Raw genomic sequence first — 15,837 nt, 5'->3', positions numbered from 1 at the left:
CTTTGGGAAGCAAACAAATGGGAAAGGGCATTGATTAGTTGAAGCCAAGAGTATCCGGGAGGCAAAAGTCTTCAAACCACCAAAGCAGGCAGCAGCTCCTGCCAGAGCAAAATTGGGGTGGGGTGGGGTCGATGGGTGAATGATGTGCCAAGGCTTTAAAGCAGGGTGTGAACCAGACTAAGGAGTTACATAGCCCATCATAGACTAACTTTTGCCTAATTCAAAATTTCAGGCACTGATCATTTTTTTCACTCAAAACTGTTTCCCTGCAGTTGGCAGTTTACTGAACTGTTTATTATAATGGACGGAAAAAAATTACATTCACAGAAAATGCAGGGGGGAAATCAAATGAATACTGTGCCCTGTTTTTTTAAAAATTATTATTAAGACAGACTTAACACTTGCCTCTGTGGCCTTACTGCTGTCACCATTATGGCCCCAAGAGTGGAACAAAAGAGACACACTTAGTGGCTGCTCCCTCCACAGCACTGTTCTTAAGACTAGGGGAAAGCAATTGCTCTTTGGAGAAAAAGGACTATTGACATGCATGGTGCAAATAACACACACACACACACACACACACAATTAATTGTGCCTTCTGAGAATGCAAACTTTCATTATTAAGTATTTTGAAAAGCAGTTTCCTAATCCTTTGTGGTAAAAACAGTGCAATTAAAAATAGTCTGGGCAAGACTAGTGAATAGCTTTGGGCTATTTCATGCTGAAGCTTGGACAACTCAGTTGTGATTGCTCTTCTGAATAAACTCCCATAAAAGTGAGATATGTACATGGCTAAGAGTGTCAGCCAGAATGGTTGCCTCACATCTCGAGTGAAGGGTTGGGATTTAAAAACTCAAATCTCTTTTCTTTTTAAAAAGCATTTCTGTTCAGAGTCAGTTGGACTCAGGCAGTGTCTAAATCTAATTAATTAAACCAATGCCAAATTATTTTATATAAGTAATTGGAACTGCAGATTTTAAATCAATTGTTGGTACAGAACCAATCATGCATGGGGGGGGGGGGCAAAGAAGTGAGGAAGGCAGGATTAGGAAATAATGCTAGGAGAGGCAGAGAGAGTAAAAGCCTAAAAGTGACAGATCTAAATTCCTTCCCCAAGACAAGCAAAATCGCAGACATGAAGAATAATACATCCCATTCTACTGGGTGTATTTATTTCACAAGGCAGTCCCTCTAAGGCAGACGAACAGAAAGGGTACATGTTTGCCCCTGGTCTCAGCTATTTCACACAAACACAGCAACTGCAGAAGCTTGCCAAGATGCTACCTTCAAACTGATACACGGCCACACAGGTTCCGATGGGTGATCCCAATTCCTCTTCAAAGTCCTCGTCAAACTCTGTGTAAATGGGTTGGTTGAGTGTGTCCTGGCTCTCGTTAGAATGAGTAGTGTCAGGGCTAGAAGGAGAAAAGCCAGTATTGGGTATTTTTGTTGCGTTACAAACCGGGGGGGGGGGGGGGGGGAGGGGATGCAGGGAAAAGCAAATCTGATGCCATCATAATGAAGATAAAATATTACTTCTTGTAAGAAAGCTTCAACCGGCCTTCCTGATGGGACTATCAATTTCTCTTTTTTCTTGATATTTCACTAGTGAATAGATACACTCTAGGGAATATTAAAAGGACAAGCCAACTTTGGTTCAGAACAGGAGGCAATATCTTATGCTGTCTCCTGAGAATGGATATGCTAGGGGTTGTTTTATGTGCAGTCTCATCAGAGACATTTTACGCATCAGGTAGACCTTGTTTAGCAACTGCCTTGTGTTTGCTCTTGCAGTGTTCATGCCCACATTTACAGTCTCTGCACTGTCTCTCTTCCAGTCAGGTGTCTGCCTACACTGTTAACACTGGTCCTGTACCTGACTTTTTTTTCTTCCCCCATCACAGAGAGGAAAGATCGTTTAAACAAGCAATCGTTTCCTGAACTATCTCTCTCTCTCCAACACAGCACATCCCTAAAAGTTAACAAGATGAGCTCCCTTGACTTAATTATTGGGGGTGAGTGAGTGAGTGGATTAGAACTCAAGATAGCTGCAACTGCTGCCTGAAACTGACAGGATCCTAAGCAGTTTCACACTAGACGCTTTTATTTGCCTCCTTAATGGTGTGTGTGCTAGGCAAATAGCCGCAAAACACTCTCCTTTGCAGGGGTGTTCCCCACTTTGGGCCTGCTTAATTTCTTGTAATCCCCTCCTCTCCAATGAATGTCCAATGAATGAGACAAATATCAATTCTCCTCTTCCTAATTTTCTGAGGATGTATCTTTCTGGTTGTGTAAAGCATAGGAAACATGAAGTAAAATCACTTCATACAGTTATGGTCATATGATTCTTGCTTTGTTGACCACTTTGCATAACAGCCAAGTTGCTGTTGCCAACTGTGGTTCCTAACCGAGGACTATTTGTTTTCGTAGATAAAAAGTTTTATCGGGGAAAGAAATCTGTCTCCAGCTTCTTGTGGAAGGGGAAAGAAAAGTGACCTCAAACCTGGACAAGGTGTGTCTTTTCATTCAAATCCAGTTCAACTTCATTGAAAACACAGAATTGCTCGAGGGGAGGAGCAACTGGCCGGATCCTGAGGAAAGACCTAGGAATCCTGCAGATCAGCACCACACTCTCTGGGATTACTCCCAAGGAACCCACGGCAGCTGGAACTGCAGTGCGAGTGTCTCGGCCCCATCTTAGGAACCCCAAAGAGGCTGCTTGGTGGCTCCTCTTTGACTGCTTGCTCTCACCTGTCTTTTTCATGTGAGCAGTTGTTGTTGTTCAGGGCACTGGCAGGATCCACGTGGCGGTTATAGCGGGTAACTGTGTCTGGGCGGTTGCTCAGCATCCTGCTCTCGGCATCTGCCAGCCAAGCCTATAGAGAGGCCAAAAGGTGGGCATGGATTATGGCAGAGGATTTGTCTCCTGGGCTCTCTGCCGGCCATGGGCCTCAACCATATGAACATGGCTCTGCTAATGCAACTCCAAAAGGCAGAGCATTGGCTAAGGGACTGCCAAGCTGTGATGCTCTAAAGAAGGCATACAGGCTCTCCCCAGGTTTACACCATCCTTGTTCTGGGCAGGCTCTGCCAAGCACCCTCCAGGGCAACATGGATTTATGAGGAGCACCTGGGAGAGAAAATTGAAAAGAGCACCAAGCTCCTCGTGGCCATTGCCGAACACAACCCGCTGGAAAGTTCCCTTGTGCAAATCTCCTTGGCATGTGAGAAGCTTCATTTACCTGCTCTGAGCAGATACATGGAGCCACTGTGAGGTAAGAGGTCTAGAGCTAAAATCCAGCAATAACTGGCAAACCTCAAGCAGGCAGAGAAATCACCGTACCCGATTAACTGAGAGGTCCCTCTGATCAGTGCAGAATGACAAACGAGTCACCATAGAAGCTCTACTTCTTTAATAAGGGCTTGACCCCACCAGCCCAATTCAAAACCATCTATTAACTATGATTCACCAGGCAAAACCTCTGCTTCTCAATCCCCGATTCAATGTTAACTACTATCCTATTCCACAAGGTTACTTGTAATGCAGCAGCAATTTCAAGAACACATGCCACTTTCCAAAATCTTGGGAATGCTCTCAGAAACCCTCTAAAAGTTGCCCTTGGACGGTATTTTCAAATGTTAGTGATATGAAAAATCATTCTGAATGCAATCAGATGCATGGTCTCCCCCCCACCCCTTTCCCAAGTCCTTACTTCACATTTCTGAATCTCTAGACGCAACCTTTCAATATTGCCCAGTGTCTCTGAGATCTTTGGCTCCAAGCTATTGGGGTCTCCCATCTGTGGTGTCTTTTGGTAAACATCCTTCATCTTATTTAAGGCATCCCTGAAACAAGGAAGAGAGCACAAATGGTTACTGAGAGAAGTTACTGCAAGGTAGATGACAAAAGGAAGGGCAATCAAAACTCAAAATATTTGGAACAAAGCAAGTCTTCATTAATACAATTAGTGTTAATAAACAGTTAATGAAATATTGCTGATTATCTTGTTAGCTTGATTTGTCCACCCTCCCCCCACCGACCAATTTTATTTTATTTTATTGCTATAAAGGTAGCTGTTTCTACCAATCAAGAATCTTTCTATACTTTAAACATATTAATCGAGGTTTTGTAAACTTGAGTACTTTTCTTCAGTTTCACTGAATTATCATAAATGCTAAAAGCTGGAAAAATTAAATGTGGAAAATTACAAACGACAATTACAGTAAATGCTGTATGTGTGAAAATGCGCTGATAGTGATAATCAGCAGTTAATTCTGTTTATGAATTAAGAGAACATCCTAGAATTAGTAAACTAATTATCAACAACTATAGTGGGACAGAAAAGTGCCTTTTAAACTCAGAGGCTACAGCTGGAATAGTGGCTTGCTTGCTGATCCAAGTTAACTGGCTTAGCATAAGCCAGTTAACTTAGTATCTGTTCTCTGAGGTTTGCACAGGTTGCCAGGAGGTATTCAGTCCCAATTCAAGGTGCTGGTGAAGTAACCATGCTGGATTACTATCTGAGGTACCTAAATAGTTTAATTAGGGAGAGAATATTCTGGGTGCCCATCCTGAAAAAAATGTGGGGAGCTGGGACTTGGGAGTTTCTCAGGAACAGCTCTCTTCTTCTGGACAGCTTTCCCCTCCCCTGAGGATGCTTTGGAAAATGGAATCCTCTAAGACAGAATTCAAACTTGCTCCATCACAATAATGGGTTGATTTATTATTTTAAGTCGTTATTAATTATTGGGTTTATTAATGTTGTGATTTTCAGCAGCTTTTGTGAAATAAATTACAGAAAATAAAACTCTGATAATGTTTGTAATAGGGCAATAACATGTTAAAACAGTGTACAAATGGTTAAAAAGCCATGGCGCAATTAAGCATGTATTTATAACACAGGGCAGATTTTTTTTTGCAGCCCTGGAAGCTCTGGAACCATCGTACACTGTCCTAGATTAATAGTGCAGATGGATTTCTGAAAAACACATATTAAACTCCTACTCTGCTACTCCCCCCCCCCCACCCGGTAAAATGGGCAACCAATGGAATGTATGGGTGGTGTAAAGTAGGGAATGTCCGGCCTGCTACTGCTGGCTTTGTTAGCTGGCTTCCTACTCCTAATGGGGGAAGAGGAGGTTTGGTCTGGCCAACTGGGCCTTGATGGCCTAACTGGACATTGTCTCTACATCACCCAAATGATTGACAGACACAGGATCAGGACAGCTATTAAAACCTGCAAGAAAGTAATCTTAAGAAAGGGGACCACCAGCAAAATGAAAATGGTGGGTTTTTTTAAACTTAGCTCAATGTACACTGAATTTTAAGGGTGAAACTGGTCATACACTGCCTCCTGGTGGCAGTGTAAGGAATCATGTAAGGAATAATGTTTGATAAGGATTCAACCTGACCCAACCTACACCATAACATTTAACATACTAACTAGAATTTTTTCTTGGCACTGACTAGTTGTCCTTTCTGTTGTCCTGCAAAATTTTGTAGTGTACCTTTTCCTGTGTGGCTAAAGTCTATATCACAGCGATCCAGAGTGCAGAACGTAAGGAAGGTGATCCTTTCTAGCCTTGGATTTTTTTGTCCAATGAAATCTATTGCTGGAGAAGTTGACCGAGTGCCATTTGCAGCAAATATTATCTGTGGGATTCTGGGCCAAGTGCTGTACTGCACCTCTGGGTTGACATTTACTTTTAAAGAAATAGCATACTTTTCTCTGACATACAAAACTTTATTTCTTGGTTCTGGACCTACCCAGGACACTCATACTTTTCTCTCAAAACTAACCTTATTGCCCTAGTTCCTACCCACCTCCATCACATGGGCTTTTTTGGTTTTTTTACTAGGGCTTTGTAGCAAAAACTCAGAAAAAGTTAGAGATCTCTTTGTTGGATTGGACCACAGATCTTGGTCTCAAAATCTCCTAAAAAAGCTAAGTCCAACTTAACCTACAAAGTGTCCCTGGGAAAGGAGACGTTCCCAGTCCTGGGTTGCAGAGAGCATGACCAAAGAGGCAGGCAGAAGGAGAGAGTGCACATCCTGTATATCCCACAGTGAGGATCAGCTCTCAGAGCGAGTGATTTTTCTTTTCTCTTTCAGATGCTGCAGCAGCCACTGTCATTGTCACTCAGCTGTCCTCATCTCTTCTTCTACTGCCTGCTTGATCTCATGGAACATTTGCTGTTTGTTGCCAGCTCAGCCACAAATGGAGCAGATTGCAATCCAGGAGGCTGGCAAGGGTTCCAGCAGGCCAGAGACCTTTGGATGGTGGGCAGGAGGCAGGACCAGGACGGGAGAGATGTGGCAAGAGTAGGGGAGGCTTTGCTCGGGCTCAAAACAGCTTCAAAAAGCAAAATAATAACACAAATGTGTGCACATCATTGATTCTGGCTGTATGTTAGGTGAGACTAATAGCTAAAAAGATCTTTATTGTTAAGCAAGCTGCAAAATCTTCAAATAGAAAAGGACCAAAGAGATACTTTTTCCCTTCAATGAAGGCATGATTGTCAGGGATATTCAAATCAATATTAATCATGGAACTTGAAGGAGGCAATTTTCTGAAAGCTCAGAACTTTTTTACTTGGAAAAAGTTGTCTCTCTTTCTGGACTGCCTAAATCACAGAAAGGACAATTAATAGAATGCTATGACTCTGACCTTTGATCCAACTCTTTCTGCAACTCCCGGCTTCTTTCTTCAATCTTCTGTTGTAATTTTTTTCTCCTCTGCTCTGGAGGCAAATGGCTAAAATCTTCCGTGATCACAGTCTGGCAGTAGGAAAAGACACATATTATTTTCCCACCAGATGCTTCTCTTCTGTCCGCAAAACCAACTTTTCTCCCACAGGCTGTATCTAAGTGTGCCACTTGAGAAACATCATCTTTCATTGCTCAGTCAAGATAGGCAACGAATAGGCTGTAGGCAATGACTCCCTATAGCCCCAGAATCCTGTTGCGCCATAGGGTGGATGTTGTACCTACCTAGCTTTGATTATACAGCTGGGAACAATCTTCAAATAAATAATGCTTTTAAACATTGAACCACCTCCTTTCCCACAATGTTTGGGGTTTCAATATCCAGTATTTCAAAGACTAGTGATTCTGGGAGTTGAAATGCTGATACAACAGTTGCAGAAGGTTAATACAAAGCTATTTGTGGCTTTATTTCAGTGATATGTATGTATGTATGTATGTATGTATGTATGTATGTATGTATGTATGTGTGTGTGTATGTGTGCGCGCGTATGTGTATGTATGTACACACACACACACACACACATCCCAAAATACAATTCACTATGGAAATAGAAGCAAACAATCAACTTCCCTTCCTGGATGTCCTAATCTACAAAAACCCAATGGCTCTCTAGGACACACCATCTACTGGAAAAAAACACACACCATCCACTACTTAAACGCACAATCCCATCACCACCCTGCACCGATCAACTCCCTAGCCAAGACCCTCATCTCCAGAACCAAATGCCTAGCTGACAAAGACCACCTGAAAACTGAATTACATACTCTCACAAACGTATTAATTTCCAACGGATTAAAAAAACACACAATTACCAACCCAATCCAAAGGGAGACACCCCCTAAGAACCAAGACACAGAACAGGACAACGGCATTGCCCTCTCTTACATCAAAGGCACCACAGATAAAATCAGCAAAATTCTCCACAAACACAATATCAAGACAGCCTTCGTCACTGACCAAAAAATAGCCAACATCTTAAGAAACCCCAAATACAAAATCCAGCTAGAAAACCAAGGAGTCTACGAAATACTATGCAAAATCTGCCCTGCAACATACAAAGGACAAATGAACAGGAGAGTAATTGCACGCACTGCAGAACACAAGAATGCAGTAAGAAAAAAAAAAGAAAAAACTTCCTCCCTTTTCAAGCACCTTAAAGCTACAGGACATGAAATTAATTTTGAAGGAACCAAATTAATCTCCAAAACTGAACACTTCAACAATAATTATGGAAGCTATTGAAATAGAGAAACACCCCCACAACATGAATAAACGTGACGATACCTCCTGCCTATCAGACATCTGGAAAACAGCCCTACTCAACAAACGAGCCCCACCCACCACCCAGGCCGTTACAACACAAGACAACAATGGACACACAGCCAGCACCAATCAGCACCAATCTACCAATCATGATACAACCACACAACCAATCAATCCACTTACTGAAACAAAACCAGCACTCCACCCCCCACACCAAGATTTATAGAAAGACGGCAGCTCCGACCACGCTTTAAGCCGAAAACACCAGCCTGAAGATGGCGAGTGAGACCTCGCCGAAATGTTGCCAAGACAATCTCAATCTTACATGGGAAAAGAACCGAATACAACAAGACCAGCATATATATATAGACCCCAGTGAGTGAGCTCACACATCACAGTACATCAAACCTAAACAAACTACATTGTGCCTTAGTACAACGAAGGAATCCAGCCTCATGTGGTGTGTGAACCAAGAATGATGTCAGAACGTTATGACTTATTCTTTACATTCTCAAAAGTCATAAAACATTTAGGTCTTTAGTTCAGGAGGACACATTTTCAAGAAACCTGGAGCACCTAGCTTGGGGCAAGAAGATGACCCACAGAGAAAATGTTATTTCAAGTAACCTGGAACAATGCTGTACAGGACTCCGAATTGAAAATCAGTGTGTAGCCTTAGCTTGCTTATGAGTAGACAATGAGAACAACTAAGCATTATCTTCCTGTAGTTATAACAGGTTTGGACATGGACTGTGGGAAGAGCAGTATTAAAATATTAACCATGAATATCTCTAAGCATGTGCATGTGTGCAAAATTACAGGAACACAGTCAATTAATGCCCTATCTTTTTGCCTACATCTGCTAAGATACTTCTTTTACACATTTTAAATTTTATGTTCTTGTACTTATATATACACATAAAATTTTAATGATGCTTCCTACAAAAATACATAAATTTGTCTACATAAGTACTCAAAGCAGGTTACAGAAATAAAACAAAATATAAAGCACAGCAGTAATATCAATATAATTAAAGTCAAAATTAGTAGAAGTCTTGCTTACTGTAAAGTAGGGACTATTACCAATTAGTGTAAAGAAAAAAAAAAGGAAGGGAAGCAGAGCAGATAATCCCATTCTCAGGCAGGGACTTTCTTAAAGGGTTATTTGACCATCCTTTTTACTCAATGGACATTCCACATTCTCCCACCACGAACACATTCATGGGCAGGTGAAGAGAAGGAGGAGCAGTACCTAAGTAAGGTTCAGGAAACCAGGTGCAAGAGGTGCAATCAAACTTTCTAAGATTGGGGTGGGGAAGTAGCAATGTCATAGAGATAAAAAAACATGCATGGGTGGAAAACGGGGATAGTCGTTTTCCGCTTTGATTCTTATGTGGTTGGATCGGAAGGTTATCTGCTAAAACAAACTTTTGGGAAACTCATAAGTAATCAAAGGCAGGCCTTTTTTTTAACGTAACACAATTAAAATGAGGAACTTTCTGCCATCAAACATGGCTATGGCCACCAACATATCATTTAAAAAAATGGGACTAGAGAAATTCATATATGATCAGACTATCAGTGACCTTGGGGATGCTCATTCCCTCCAGAATCTCATGCCTTGACTATTAGTTGTTGGGGAACGATGGTAGTGAAGAGTTTCCCTCTCCATAGTTGTAATTTCCTCACTCTACATGGAGCAAGAATGTTGGATGTGAATCCTTGCCCTGATCCAGCAGAGCTCTTAGGTACTCTGTCTGTCTCTTGCTTTCTCTTTTGCTGTGTAATCCTTTTAAAATTTCTAAAGACAATTGGTCAAAGTCTTGGTTTAGTTCTGCCTTACCAATGTAAAACCTACCAACAAGGAAACCGAATGGATTTTCCCACTAGAAATGTTTTTTTTCCATACTCACTGAACTGAATAATTACGGCTTCAAAGGGAAACAGCAGAGGGTTAGGATCTAGAGTGTGTATGGATTTTCATCTTATCAGCACATAAACCACAACTGGTTTTCTACCTGGCAGGAGCCCTTGGTGATGGTGGCAGCAGCAGCAGCAGCAGCAGCAGAAAACAAATGACAGTGATTTTGAGCAAACAAAGTTATCCACTTACCCCCCGTTTGAGGCTGCGGAAGGACGTGATGCGGGGTTTGACTGTCTTATTGATCTCGTTCAAACAGTAAGACAGAGGGTCACGGGTGAATTTGGGGGATGGAGGTCCATTGATGGCAGAGGAGGAGGGGGAAGATGAAGAGGAAGGGCAATTTATAGGGGAGAGGGGAGGGGTTGGGAGCTAGCGACAGATAAGGGCCATGAACAAGAAGTAAAGAAAAAAAAACACACAAAAGGATGGGAAAAATATGTTGTAAGAAAATAAAGACACACATACGAAAAAAATCCCACCACCAGAAAAACTACAGTACATTCCATCTATATTGCATATATGCTCCTAATAGAAAGGACTACATTGGCAAATGGTTGAGAAGGGTTGCTAGCCATTTGCTTTCAGTAGAAACAGCGGGTGACATCGGCTACCACATTTGCCAGACAAGGCAATAACTATAAATCCACGAGGTCCAATATAACAGGAATGTACTGTAACAAAACCCAAGAATACAATGGGAAGAGACAACAGCACACAAGGCACAGAAACACCTGGCCACCAGGGAGCAAATGAAAAAAGATGAGTGTGGCAAGATGCAGAGCTGACGGCATTGGCATATCTCAGGGCAACATGGCATAGTTCCTTTCCCCCCCTCCCCCTTCCCCCCAATCCCCAGTCTGGTAATCTGGCTCTCAAAATCTGTTATGCGGGAGGGCTAAACTGGCCTTAAGCTTCAAAGTTATTGTCTGAAGACAATGTTAGTAGCCAAAGATGGAAAGCCTTTGAGGAGAGCCAGAGACTACTGCTACGCAGCACTTCAGACCATGTATTTAACCCATCTCACTCCTTCAACGTCTTGGGTCTTTTCCTGGGATTGTGGTGCTGTTGCTCAACACCATTAAAAGTGCAGTGTGTTAAGGAGTAGCAGAGCGGTGCTGGATGAGCCCCTTCAGGCGCTCAGAAGTGCCCTATTGCCTTTTCATGGAATGATTCACAGGGAGGTACAACAGAACCACCAATATGAGGAATTCTGATCGTTGAAATCCACATATCTGGAAGGTGCTTAGGCTAGAAGAAGCTGGTTATCTATCCAACCATCTATCTTCTCTCCAAGGTCAATACAGATCCATCTTTGCTGCAGCCAATTTAAGATGGGTATAGATATGGAAATGCCTGTTCAGCTCAGAAGAACTTGTTCATTTTGCTTTAAAATCTCTTGAAGCACTGCTGACAAGATAAAATGCTCTAAGTAGGAGATAATAACCCAAATAGCATTGAGTTATATTAGCAGGATGAGACTGATCAAATCTCACCTCACATCTGAACTGGTCATATTTGCCTTAGGCAAGGCCGCTTCCTCTCCACCCTTTTCTGGTAGTACAATAAAGACAATATGTACTAACTTAAGGTTGTTTAGGCAACCAAAAAAGACTTATGTTTAATAATATAAAGCTTTATCAATTATGTTTGCCAAGCTTTGGTAATTATACACACACTAAACAGGCAAACTTTTACTTAATGTTGACTTGCAAGTTAAGGAATGCAACTGTTCTCTCATATAGTTTATTAGGGAAAGAGAAAGTAATTTGAGACAGTTTATAAACAGGTTGCTCTGAAACACAGTAGTGTAGAAAGTGAACTACCCTCCAGGTATTTCTTGTAGGCTCAAAAGCAGCTTAGCAAGCTCCTTAGGGTAGAATTCAGAAATGTCATTTTGTCTTTCCTGCCTTGAAGTCATTCATGAATAGTCAAGGATAAAAGGCAGTAAAGTCCACATATGCACAGAGGCAAGGAGACAATAAGGAGGACATGGAAGAAATCATGCAGTAGGAAAACAGAGAAGTAGGCAAAATAGAGGCCAATTACAGATGTGAGCAAAGGCTGTGGAGCTTGGCTTTTGTGCAGCATCTGCATTGCAAGATTAATAGGACAGATGAGGCTAAGAAAACATTTGCACTCAGAACTAAAATGATAGGGGTGGGAGAACATGTTCACTTCAGATATAAGGCAAGAGAGTTCAGGACTCTCTAAATGGCGATGGCAAGTGGGGAAAAAGGGGCCCTGTATGGATGGGAAAAGGAGACCTTTGGTAAAGCACAGGCCAGCTGAAGTAGTGTCCTCCCAAAGGCTATGAAAGAACCTCTGGGGAAAATTAGCAAGAAACGAAATGAGAGCTTCCTGAAGCAGCCCTTGGCCTCTGACATCATCCTCTCCAGCACACAGGCCCATAGGGTCATCTAGGGACTACGGGAAAAAGACAGGGGCAGCTGGGAATGGCTTCTTGGAATATGCCGTTCTAGGGCAGACTTCCAAGGCCTCCACAGTGGGAGGGTTTTGAGCAACAGGAGACTGATGAGATCCAGTGGCAGAGAGGGAAGGGATGTTCTAGCTAAGGCCCTCCAGCAGCAGATATAATAGCCAAACTCTATCTTGGCCCAGATTTTCCTGAGCAGCGTTGATTTGACTCAGACAGTCAGAAAACAAAGCTCTTTCATGAGGACTAGTGCGAACAGCTGGAAAGAAGAAAGAAGTCAGCCAAAGAATGAATTGAGATAGCAATGAGTGCTAGTATGGTAACTTGCAGACTTCCACAGGATATTTCAGCTGAGAGATCTGCTGTGGTAGGCCAGCAGCCTGAAAGGCAGGGGCAATTAAATGCAATAGGGCTGCTGTGGAAATCCAGGGTTTCAGAATAATATTCAAACACAGTAACAACACTGTGATTATCCTATTCCTTCCCTCTATTCCTGCCCCCAGTACTGCTGGTCTGTGGATCCAGGAGATATTAAGAGAGAAATGACAGAAGACCAATCGTTCTCAATTAGCTTCAGGATGCTGCCAGCCCTCTATATCGATTCTCACCTTATTCTTCCTGCTGAAGAGCCAGCGTTTTCCCTTGTTCTTGCCTAGCAGTCGGGGATCCAGACGGCCGTCCAGTGTGCCCCGGGGAATTCCCAGGCTGCTATCGGAAGAGGTGCGATTCATGGGTTGGCTGAAGTCTTCAAAATCCATGTCTCCTGGCCTTTCAAAACCTGATTTATGCAGTTCAATTAACATTTGCGAGTCCTAATGGGAGAAAAGCGTTCTTTTGAAGATAAAACAGGAAAAAGCTCACACAAAAACTGTCAACCCAACACTCACTGAGCCTGCAATAGAGATTAGTAGCAAACTCCATAGTGACCAAGAATGGGATCTAAGAGCGCCATTCCAGTCATGCAGTCGTAATAGCAGCTTAAATGTATCTTCTCAAGTAAAGGTCAAAGAACAAATGTAATCTTGAAGAAATCGAATAACTTTTAATTAAACAAAATACATTATCCCTTCCTGACGCCTGTCCAAAGTGTCAATAACAGGACTGTTTCTGAGCACAACCATAATTCAAAGGCAGAAAACACATTTGTCAGCAAACCCCCCCCCCCCCAACAACAACCAGGCAAAGGATATTAGGTACCACTGTTGGAAAGATTTGGGGTTAACAGAAAATCCACATTCTTTTCAGCCTCTACCACATGGGGAGGGATAAGATGGCTTCAGGTACCTACATTTTTTTCATCAACCACCTCTGCAGCTGCCTTCATGCCTTCCAAGCATTTGCCAATGATCGGCATGACCTGCTGTTCTATCTCTGAAAAGATGTTATAGCCTCCCTTGAGACGCCGCGTCCGTCTTTCATCCATCTCTTGCATCTTCTAGAAAACAAGCAAGAAAAAAGGACTAAACAATAATTGTAATACGAGGATTATTCACAATACCCCATTGCTGTTGCTTTAGATAACACCATAGGAGACTTTCTTATTCACAAAATAGTAGCCACAATGGGTGTGGTCAGTCACTAAGACGTTGACAAGAAAGCTAAGCTGGACCCCAAAATAGTCTCAAACACACCAATGTAATGTTTCTGAGACCCTTAGGTATTTCTGCAAAGAATTATGACATTAATACTAGGGGACGATGCTTTGCATTGCAGCACAACAGTTTCCAAAATCACTTTTTAATTAAAAGACTACAGAGCATGTATGAGCCTATGTGTGAGTTGCCTCAGGACTTGGCTCTCCCTCATCCTACTTAACACCTACACAAAACCATTGGGAGAGGTCATCTGTCAGTTCTGGATGAAGTATCATCAGTGAGGAGATGATACCCAGGACTGGGCAGGAGATACCGTGGATGCTTCAATTCAGTGTCTTCAGGCTATGGCTACCCATAGCTGGACCGGACAAAAATTCCTTACGTTTAATCCTAGCAAGACAGAGTGGCTAGAATCACCGGGATCCAGGGGTAACACCATATTTTGTTCCTGATGGCTCTGCACTTCCCCAGAAACTGGTCCAAGATCTAGAGCAGCAATGGCAAACCTTTTTTGGCTTGCGTGCCATAAGGGGGAGGAGCGCAGGGGGGTTGTACGCAGGCGTGCCGCACCCATAATACAACGCGCTATCCCCCCAGTGATCATGCGCACATGAGAGGCGCGACCCCCCATTTTTTGCATGCTTTTTCGCCCTCCCCAGGCTCCAGAGGCTTTATAGGAGCCTGGGGAGGGCGAAAACAGCCTCCCCCGCCCTCCCCGGAGGCCCTCCGGAGGCTTCAGGGACCTTCAGGAGGCTTCCCTGAAGCCTCCGGAAGACTAAAAACGACCGACGAGTAAACCGGAAGTCTGATGGGGATAGTTTACAAAGAATATTAAAATAAGAAAATGATGTTAATCTTAAGCCAGCAATTAAAAGTGAAATGTCCTCCAGTATTCTTAGTTCACCCTTCCTAAATTTCTAGCTGGACTGGGAGACTCTAGTTTTAATACTCCATTCTGTAACAGGCTCAGCATTGGGATTATCCTCATAGCCTGGAAGCTGCCACTGAGCAGAAGGTATCTCTCCAGTTGTTTTATGAGGCTGGCTGCCCCTCAGGATCAGTTTAAAGTGTGGCATCAATCTACAGCAGGGGTGTCCAAACTTGGGAACTTTAAGATTTGTGGACTTCAATTCCCAGAATTCCCCAGCCAGCCATGCTGGCTGGGGAATTCTGGGAGTTGAAGTCCACAAGTCTTAAAGTTCCCAAGTTTGGACACCCCTGATCTACAGTCTCCGAATAGTCCTTGACCCATTGCTTAGTGACTGTTATGGCTACCTAAGGGCTACTTAGGACCTAGATTCAAAGTTCCAATGATTGGGGAGCCCCTCTGGAGTCACATAACCAAATTTTGGTTGCCCAGCAACACAGCTGTATTTATGGTAGTTTTCAGTGTCCCATGGTCGCATGACTGTGTTTTGTGATGGTTTTGCTGAAAACCCGGACTTTCGGTTTTTGGCAAAATTACACCACAATGAACAATGGACTTACTTAATGATCACCGCAAATAAGTTTTTAAACTGTGTTGGTCATGTGAACGACCTGTTTTACAACCATCATGACTATCAACCATAATGGGCAGGTTTCACTACAGTCGTGTCTGGAGGACTATTAGCTCTTCATCTACATGTTTAATCCTGTCTCTCCCAATGCCAGGTAAGCTATCGTATTTTTTGGAGTATAAGAAGCACCTTTTTTCCTCAAAAAAGAGGCTGAAAATCTGGGTGCATTTTAAACACTGAATACAGCATTTTTTGCCTCCCGAAGCCCCGCCCCCTTCACCAAAATGACCGTGCATACCCTTATGGAGGCTTTCAGAGAGCTCCTGGGGGCTGGGGAGGGCAGAAATGAGCA

The 15,837-nt window shown here is 42.8% G+C and overlaps 1 protein-coding gene across 2 annotated transcripts in view; it reads right to left on the bottom strand.

Annotated features, from left to right (window-relative positions):
- Window positions 1–15,837, bottom strand: part of TRIP10 (thyroid hormone receptor interactor 10) — a 77,743-nt gene that overhangs the window by 2,680 nt on the left and 59,226 nt on the right. For both annotated transcript variants that reach the window (XM_081947223.1, XM_081947224.1), the window contains exons 8-13: window positions 13,680–13,826; window positions 13,000–13,203; window positions 6,669–6,778; window positions 3,714–3,846; window positions 2,752–2,876; window positions 1,285–1,415 (exon numbers count right to left, since the gene is read on the bottom strand). In XM_081947223.1, coding sequence (XP_081803349.1) covers window positions 1,285–1,415; window positions 2,752–2,876; window positions 3,714–3,846; window positions 6,669–6,778; window positions 13,000–13,203; window positions 13,680–13,826 — 850 coding nt within the window. The remainder of the gene's footprint in view (window positions 1–1,284; window positions 1,416–2,751; window positions 2,877–3,713; window positions 3,847–6,668; window positions 6,779–12,999; window positions 13,204–13,679; window positions 13,827–15,837) is intronic.

Source organism: Natrix helvetica (genome assembly GCF_964273705.1).
Source record: "Natrix helvetica genome assembly, chromosome: 1".
NCBI lineage: Eukaryota > Metazoa > Chordata > Lepidosauria > Squamata > Natricidae > Natrix > Natrix helvetica.
Note: the sequence above shows the minus strand (reverse complement) of the source record. Positions and strands in the feature narration are given on the sequence as shown.